The sequence below is a fragment of the Ovis canadensis genome, chromosome 8, assembly GCF_042477335.2.
Source record: "Ovis canadensis isolate MfBH-ARS-UI-01 breed Bighorn chromosome 8, ARS-UI_OviCan_v2, whole genome shotgun sequence".
Lineage (NCBI taxonomy): Eukaryota > Metazoa > Chordata > Mammalia > Artiodactyla > Bovidae > Ovis > Ovis canadensis.
The window spans coordinates 101,626,175-101,635,148 of NC_091252.1; the positions used below are offsets into that span (position 1 = coordinate 101,626,175).

At 53.2% G+C, this 8,974-nt stretch overlaps 1 protein-coding gene across 18 annotated transcripts in view; it reads left to right on the forward strand.

The window, feature by feature from the left end:
* Positions 1-2,654, forward strand: part of AFDN (afadin, adherens junction formation factor) — a 111,964-nt gene extending 109,310 nt beyond the window's left edge. For all 18 annotated transcript variants that reach the window (XM_069599354.1, XM_069599366.1, XM_069599358.1 and 15 more), the window contains one exon: positions 753-2,654. In XM_069599354.1, coding sequence (XP_069455455.1) covers positions 753-906 — 154 coding nt within the window. In that variant the 3' untranslated portion in view covers positions 907-2,654. The remainder of the gene's footprint in view (positions 1-752) is intronic.
* The last annotated feature ends 6,320 nt before the right edge of the window (positions 2,655-8,974 follow it).

Here is an 8,974-nt window from a genome sequence, read left to right on the forward strand (position 1 = left end):
GTCTCACTGTCACTGAGGGCGCTTTTTCTTTCTCATGAAAGGCAGTGAGGCTGGACTCGAATTTCGGAGACTCGGTTGTCAGCTCAGGCATTTCTTGCTGTGCAGAGCTGTGTGAGCTCAGAGGCTTTGTTTACTTGCTGTTGCTGATATGGTTCTGCCTCAGACGGTGGGCAGGCCCCAGGGTTTCTGGTGGGGACTGTGGAAGGAGCTGGACGCGCTGCCGTCTGCGTCCACCACAGAGGAGCAGGACGCCCAGGGTAAAGCCTCGGTGTCCTGCTGGACCACGCAAGGTCGCCCCCCGCAGTTCAGCAGCCGTCCTCAGCTAGGTGTAGTCAGCTGTACTGATGCCCAAAGCGTTCTTACACATCTTTAATATCTCAGGGTAGCTTGTTCTCACAGTCCGTTAGTATGTTGATAGAGGCTTCTCGGGTGCGGTAGGGCTCATTACAGTGCTGGATTTTAAAACTGGGCCTCTTCAGTTAGACTCAGTTGCTAAGGACTGTCTGCTTGCTGACACTGAGGTTTCTGGCTTCTTGAGAGTTTGGTGTGACTGGAGAAAGTGGACATTAATTAAGGAGAACACTGTGCCCTCTCCCACGTGGGTGTGAATACACCCCAGCAGGGTTATGACTGAATGAAACACGAGCCTCTCCCTTAGAAAGTTTTACCTAACCGCCTTCACGTGAGCCGAGCTACCTGCTGACGGGTCGTTTCCACTCCGAAAAGTAACCCTGTGCCTCTTCCTCCTGCAGCCAGGAAGCAGATGTCCCCGGGGGGCCCGGAGCCCCTGAAAACCTGACGTTCAGGGAGCGCCAGCGCCTTTTCTCCCAAGGCCACGACGTCTCCAATAAAGTCAAGGCCTCTCGCAAGTTAACAGAGCTGGAGAACGAGCTGAACACCAAGTGAGGTGGCCCTGTGGCCTGGCCCCTTGGGGTACTCGTGACGGCACCGCCTGAGGACCCAGGTCCCAGGGATCCTGCTTCTGGAAGGCTTGGCACGTGGAAGAGTCCCATCGCTAAGAAATCCCGCTTTACTTTACCAAGAGGTTGTCATTCTACAGTCTCTAGATACTGTCTTCTTAATGACCTGACTCCCAGGAAGGTCGCTTTCTGGTCAGTCTCTTTAGGGTCTGGGTTTGGAAAGGGGCAGAAGAAGACCCTGAGCTGTGTCTTCGCCCCCGTCTCCCCTCAAGGAGCGCAAAGAAGTCCTGTTTCTGTTCTTTTCCTAAAACCTGCTGTTCACTAATCAGAGCAGCTTGAGCTCCGCAGACTGTCATCTGCACTACTCAGCAGCAGCTGCAGCCGGCTGCAGGAGGGTGAGCGTGCCCTCCGGGGAGACCGTGTGGACGCGCGTGTGCCAAGGAGTGCCGGCCAGCCGTGCCCGCTGCCGGGAGGCAGGCGGGCCTGAGCGGGACCGCTGCGGCGCTATCCCCACTGGCAGCCCTCCAAATCAGCTCTAGGGTTTGATTGAAGCGAGTTTCTCCAAGAAGACAATTTCGAGGATTTAAGCTTAGGAAATTTTATTTTTATAAATACCAGATGATTACTATGCCAGTAAGTCATTAGTGATTTTGAAGATGGCGCTTAAGTTAGAAAGTTAGCTGAATGTGTCAGCTCTTCTAAGGGAAGCTGCAACGGAGGATATCTGCTAAACAGTGTTGACGTGAATAGAAACAAAAATACTTAAGAAGAATGAGAGGGTGGTAGGTGACACTCGTGCACAGCCGTTGCTCAGAAATCTAAGCTCAGAAAAAGAGCTGGATTTGTACCAATCTGCTGTCAGGGAGGGAAGGGCCCATTGCGCATGGCATCTGTAACTGAGATGCTGTGAGAGACTCGTGGCAGTTCAGGCTATTTTTTTACATTCGAATAGAGTTATTTAATTTTCACGTGTTGAATTATTAGTTACCACTGTCACTTCTTCAGCTGTGAATATGTGGCTGGTGTTGGGGAGACGGACCTCACTTTGTTTTATATTATGTGATGTTAAAACAGTCAATGATTTTGTGATCATGAGCAGATTTTCTATTTGACAAGCCCTGCTGCGGCTCTAGGTGACTTGACCGTATTGTTCTCTTAACAATAGGTGTGTTAGGAAGATACGCACACTTTCCAGAAGTGGGGGGCTATCTGCCTTAGAAATCACTTTCCTCAGAGCTGTAAGATAAATCTTTACAACGCGAGTGTAAATATTTTCTGAGTCTGCCAGGGTTCGTATCTGGAAGTGCGCTTCTCTCATTTCCCTCGTTAAGTAAGAGAGCAAGTTGTTCTAAGTGTTATGAAGGATCTGCATGCTTGCGCCTCCCGACGTCTCGGAACACTGGCCGCCTTAAGGGGACCGGACCCACAGCCTCTTTAAAGAGAAAGGTGCAGGTGAACTGGTATCCTGTTAATATATAGAAAAACAACAGACACACATGAGGACATGCGAGTACATGTAAATATTTACATGCAGGGATACTTCTGTGTGTGACTGTAAGCCCCCCCGTGGATTTGGCCGTCCTCGGACGATTAGGTCAAATGTGAATATATGTAAAGTGCTTTTCATGACTGTGCGTTACTATGGAGATGACATCAGACCTGCTGTAGTTTTCCATTTCTACTGTATTTCATTTGCAGCCTATTTTTAATAAACTTTGTATGTATTTAAGGGTATTCACTATTAACTGTATTCACAGATTCATTGGCAACAGAACCCCCCTTTCCGCCTCCCCCTCCCGTCCATTCATCAGCCCCCCGAGCATCACTGCTGTGACAGGCAGTGTCCCCAGATCCTGGGGACATCCCCTCTCCTGATCGCACAGACACACGAGCGAAGGGTTTGAGTCCCTTTGGCTGCTGCTTGGACGCTCAGCCTCCGGGTGTCAGGCGCCCTGTCCTCTGTGACTAGGGTGCCCGTGTGACATGCTTGAGGGCAGGGAGCCCCGTCCCTGCACCAAGGGGACACATGTTTGGGTGCCTGTGTGTCCAGCTGGGGGTGGAGTGGGCCGGCGACCAGGTGCCCCCACAGCCATTCACCTTCACGGCCGCTGAGTGGGGCCATCGGATTTCAAGACTTTCATGAAGGGGTGGGGATCTCAGGTGGTAGAAACTCTGGTGATCGTGCAGAGCCGGCTGTTCGCACGCGAGCTGGAAGCATTCGTGTTCGGTGTGCTGTAAAGCCCAGAGAGGAGGACAGGGACTTCGGGGTCGCGTTCAAATCGGTTTCGTCTCATCCTGGGCCGCCCGGCTTTGTTGCTTTTGTGGCGGGAAGGGCTGCCCGTGGGGTCTGCACTGGGCAGCTTTCTGGGGCAGCCACGGGGAAGGGGGCTCCTCCCGGCTTTGTGCATGGAAGGCTGGTCTCGGGGTTTACACGTTTAAGAAAACGCTTTGCCCCAGCAAAGCTGAGGTGGCGTGACTTGCAGGAGGGAACCGTGTTCAGAAAGCGAGCAGTTGCCATGCCTGTGTTCGTGCAGTCCATCTAACGCCACGCAACCCCGAAAGATGGACGTGCCTAGTCGCTCAGCCGTGTCCAGCTCTCTGCAACCCCACGGACTGCAGCCCGGTAGGCTCCTCTGTCCACGGGGATTCTCCAGGCAGGAACACTGGAGTGGGTTGCCATACCCTCTTGCAGGGGGTCTTCCCGACCCAGGAATTGAACCACGGTCTTCTACATTGCGGGTGGATTCTTTTACCTGCTGAGCTACCCAGAACATATCTGACTTGAAATTGGGATATGAAAGCCAACTCCTTGCACAGTTTATTCAACAGATACACCTTATGAATGCCTAGTCTGTGAGACCTGGCCACCAGATACTCCAAAGCAGAGCGGGAGGCAGATGCGCGGTTCATTACGTGAACCTGGTAACTGGATCTGGGTAAAGAGGACGTCCCAGCACTGGGCAGGTTCACTACAAGGACCAGCTGCAGTCACGGAGACACAGACTTAAGAAAACCGTCCTCCCTCTGGGAGAAAAGACCGCCACAGGCAGAGGAGGGCAGAGGCAGGGCTGCTGCCCTCTGAGCAGCGGGTCAGGGCGCCCCAACCCCGGTGGGGAGCTCGGGGCTCAGGTGGGACACAGTTTCCTCTGGCTCTGGCCCCCACAGGAGAGGGGAGAGGGGGCAGTGTCTGCCAGGGGTTTGCCCGCATACCTGGGGTTTCCCTGCAGCAGGTCCCCCGCGTGAACAACCAGCTGGACCGCGGGCTGGTGATGGAGATGGGGTGCAGCCGAGGTCCAGGGGACGGGGCGCCACTGACAGTGAAAGTGGGGCCCACAGTGTCTCCAGCAGGTTAGGCCTTTGTTTTCCTGCTCTTGAAGAGCTTGTGTCTTATTCTTTATTGAGAATACAGGTAAAAACAGCCTAAATCTAAAATGGTAACAATGGTTCTGGTGTTGGATTTTTATTTTATGTTTTAATTAATGAGTTTAAATTTTTTTTATATTGGAGTACAGTTGATACCACCACTTTAATAGCAGAAAGCGAAGAGGAACTAGAAGAGCCTCTTGATGAGAGTGAAAGAGGTGAGTGAAACATTCAGCTTAAAACTCAATATTAAACTAAGATCATGGCGTCCGGTCCCATCACTTCATGGCAAATAGATGGGGAAACAATGGGAACAGTGACAGATTTCTTCTTGGGCTCCAAAATTCGTGCGGGTAGTGACTGCAGCCGTGAAAGTGCAAGAGGCTTCTTGGCAGGAAAGCGATGACAAACCTAGTATTGAAAATAGCAGAGACATCACTTTCCCAACCAAGCTCTGTATCGTCAAGGCTATGGTCTCTGCAGCAGCCATGTACGGATGTGAGAGCTGGACCATAAAGAAGGCGGAGTGCTGAAGAACGGATTTGTACAGCAAGATCAAACCAGTCAATCCCAAAGGAAATTAATCCTGAATATTCATTTGAAGGACTGATGTTGAAGCTGAGGTTCCAATACTTTGGCCACCCAATGTGAAGAACTGACTCATTAAATATCCTGATGCTGGGAAAGACTGAAGGCAGGAGGAGAAGGGGACGACAGGATGAGATGGTTGGATGGCATCACCGACTCGATGGACGTAAGTTGTAAGTTTGAGCAAACTCTGAGAGTGAAGGACAGGGCAGCCTGGCGCGGTGCGGTGCCCGGGGTCGCAAAGCGCCGGACACGACCTGGTGAGCGAGCAAGCGTGGTTACACTGTGGCGGTAGTTTCCGGCGTGCCAGTGTGGCTCAGTTATGCGTGCACATGGGCCTGCTCCTCTCCGGATTCCTGTCTCCTTATAGAGCGCTGAGCAGGGCTTCCTGTGTCGCCAGCAGGCGGTAGGTCCTTGATGATCTCTTAAACATAGCTGAGTGGTTACATCCGGATATTTTTTTAATAGTATAAAACTTTAACAGAGAGAAGCACTAGGTGAACTGTGCGGCCGAGAAAATGCCCGGCACCGCCCACAGCCGCAGACGCTTCTGCAGGAGGGTGGCTGCACACACAAGGGCGGCCTCAGGAGCAGAGTGTCCCCCAGGCTCCACCAGGCACGCCAGAACTGGGAGGTGAGGCATGGCTGGTCTTGGGCCTTGCTTGTGCCGATTGCGGTTGTTTAAGGACCATCACTTGGGTAACTGAAGGTAACTAAAGTGAAGTGAAAGTCGCCAAGTCGTGTCCGATTTTTGTGACCCAGTTCAGAATCTCCAGTCCAGAATCCTGGAGTGGGCAGCCCTTCCCTTCTCCAGGGGATCATCCCAACCCAGGGACTGAACCCAGGTCTCCCACATTGCAGGCGGATTCTTTACCAGCTGAGCTGCAAGGGAAGCCCAAGAATACTTGAGTGGGTAGCTTCTCTCTTCTCCAGGGGATCTTCCAAACCCAGGAATTGAACCAGGGTCTCCTGCATTGCAGGTGGGTTCTTTACCAGCTGAGCCATCAGGACCATGAAAACCGTCCCCAAACCCCCCAGTCTTTGGACACAGTGTGATGTGTTTCTCTCCTGGTAGTGACAGCTGCTTAATTTGATCTTTGAAAAATCCCGCTGCTGCAGTTTCATCTCCTCCATCCCGGTCTCCTCTCAGGAAGGAGGGCTGTCTCCTGCGGCAGCCGAGGGAACCACGGACCCCCGTCCCCACCGATCAGAGCAGGGACAGGGCCCTGTGGGTGGGGCCAGGGTCTGGCGGCCTTGGGCGGGGCCTCGCCTGGGCTCCCAGCTGCGCCCTGCCTCTGGCCTCCATCGCGCGGTCACCTTCCCAGGGGCACCCAGCATGGAGGGCGCAGATCCCAGCGGTGGCCAGCTCATCTTCGCTGTACGTGGAGACGCCCCTCGGGCCGGGACGCCCCCAAGCCACGGGGGCAGCACTTTGCTCAGGAGCTGCCGCAGCTGCAGGGCTCAGGGCGCAGGGCTGGAGGCAGGTCACCGCGCGGAAGGTGAGGGGCTGGGGGCCTGGTCCCCGCCGGCCCGGCCTGGTCCGGAGCCTGCCGAGCCCTGTCCGCCGGGCCCTGGGGCTAGAAGACATCTCCGCGCTCCGTCCGCGCGGTCACTGCACATCATCCTTCCGGGCAGGTGTGGGCCGCGCGCCACGGAGCCCGGGTCCCTCCTGCCCCCGGGACCCCTCCTGCCAGGACCCCCGCCCCCTGGACTCCCCTCCGGACCCGCCCCCACCCCGGTCCCCAAACACATCCACCTGCGCGCCCCTCTCCCACCCCACTCACTCCACCCCGCCCCGCACCACCTCACACCCGCATCGCCTTGGCGACCACCCACGGCCCACAGGCCAGGACAATGCCAGTCCGGGGCGGCCGTTGGGAGGGCTTCTGGGAGCTGCGGGCGAGGCAGCTGCAGCGTCAACTGCAGGTGAGGGACCCGGGACCCCAGGCCACCTGCACCCCACCGCCCCTCACTCAAGGCGCCACTCAGCCCCAGCGGGTTTGGGCAGATCGCTGAGCTGGATACAGCGGGCTCCGCCCCGCCACCGGAGCTCCACCCCCGCCCGGGGCCAGGGGTGGGTAGGCATCCCCGCCTCCCCGCTCCCTGCCTTCCCCATCCCCACCCCCAAGGGTCTCCGTGTCCTCCCTCCAGGGACGTCTCTCCCTCCACGCCCCACCCCCACTTTACTGACTGTCTTCTGAGCCCTGGGCTAAATGTCAGAGGCTGTCTCCCCAGCCTTCGGGGGACATGCAGTTGAGGAAAAGGAATATTGTTCAGTCAAAAGCTCAGTCATGTCCGACCCTTTGCGACCCCATGGACTGCAGCACGCCAGGCTTCCCTGTCCATCAGCAACTCCTGGAGTTTGCTCAAACTCATGCCCATCGAGTCGGTGATGCCATACAACCATCTCATCCTCTGTCGTCCCCTTCTCCTCTTGCCTTCAATCTGTCACAACATCAGGGTCTTTTCGAATGAGTCACTTCTTCGCATCAGGTGGCCAAAATATTGGAGTTTCAGCTTCAGCATCAGTCCTTCCAGTGAATATTTAGGACTGATTTCCTTTAGGATGGACTGGTTGGATCTCCTTACAGTCCAAAGGACTCTCAAAAGTCTTCTCCAACACCACAAGTCAAAAGCATGAATTCTGCAGCACTCAGCTTTCTTTATAGTCCAACTCTCACATCCATACATGACCACCGGAAAAACAATAGCTTTGACTAGATGGACCTTTGTCAGCAAAGTAACATCTCTGCTTTTTAATATGCTGTCCCTTTTCTAAATCCAGCTTGAACATCTGTAAGTTCTGTTCACCTACTGTTGAAGCCTGGCTTGGAGAATTTTGAGCATTACTTTACCAGCATGTGAGATGAGTGCAATTGTGCGGTAGTTTGAGCATCCTTTGGCATTGCCTTTCTTTGGGATTGGAATGAAAATACCTTTTCCAGTCCTGTGGCCACTGCTGAATTTTCCAAATTTCCTGGCATATTGAGTGCAGCACTTTCACAGCATCATCTTTTAGGATTTGAAATAGCTCAACTGGAATTCCATCACCTCTACTAGCTTTGTTCGTAGTGATGCTTCCTAAGGCCCTCTTGACTTCACATTCCAGGATGTCTGGTTCTAAGTGAGTGATCACACCATCAAGGTTATCTGGGTCACTGAGATCTTTTTTGTAGAGCTCTTCCATGTATTCTTGCACCTCTTCTTAATATCTTCTGCTTCTGTTAGGTCCATGCCATTTCTGTCCTTTGTCGAGCCCATCTTTGCATGAAGTGTTCCCTTAGTATCTCTAATTTTCTTGAAGAGATCTCTAGTCTTTTCCATTCTCTTGTTTTCCTCTATTTCTTTGCATTGTTCACTTAGGAAGGCTTTCTGATCTCTCCTTACTATTCTTTCGAACTCTGCATTCAGATGCGTATATCTTTCCTTTTCTCCTTTGCCTTTCACTTCTCCTCTTTTCTCAGCTATTTGTAAGGCCTCCTCAGACAGCCATTTTGCCTTTTTGCATTTCTTTTTCATAGGGATGGTCTCGATCCCTGCCTCCTGTGCCGTGTCACGAACCTCCGTCCATATTTCTTCAGGCATTATGTCTATCAGATCTAATCCCTTGAATCTATGTGTCACTTCCGCTGTATAATCGTAAAGGATTTGATTTAGGTTATACCTGAATGGCCTAGTGGTTTTCCCTACTTTCTTCAATTTAAGTCTAAATTTTGAACTCCTTGCTGAGTTCATAATCAGCTCCCCTAAGCTCACCCTCCTAGCTCCTGAGCATGGCTCTGCTCAACCCAGCTCTCCTTTCATTAGCTTAGCTTTCCTTAGCTAAGCTGTCCATAGCTCTACTTAGCTCAGCCTTCCCTATCTCTCCTTAATTACTTCTCCTTAAGTAATCGGTGGCTCAGACAGTTAAGTGTCTGTCTATAATGTGGGAGACCCAGGTTTGATCCCTGGGTCTGGAAGATCCCCTGGAGAAGGAAATGGGAATCCGCTCCAGTACTGTTGCCTGGAGAATCCCATGGACAGAGGAGCCTGGTAGGCTACAGTCCATGGGGTTGCAAAGAGTCGGACACAACTGAGCGACTTCACTTACTTTACTGAGCTCA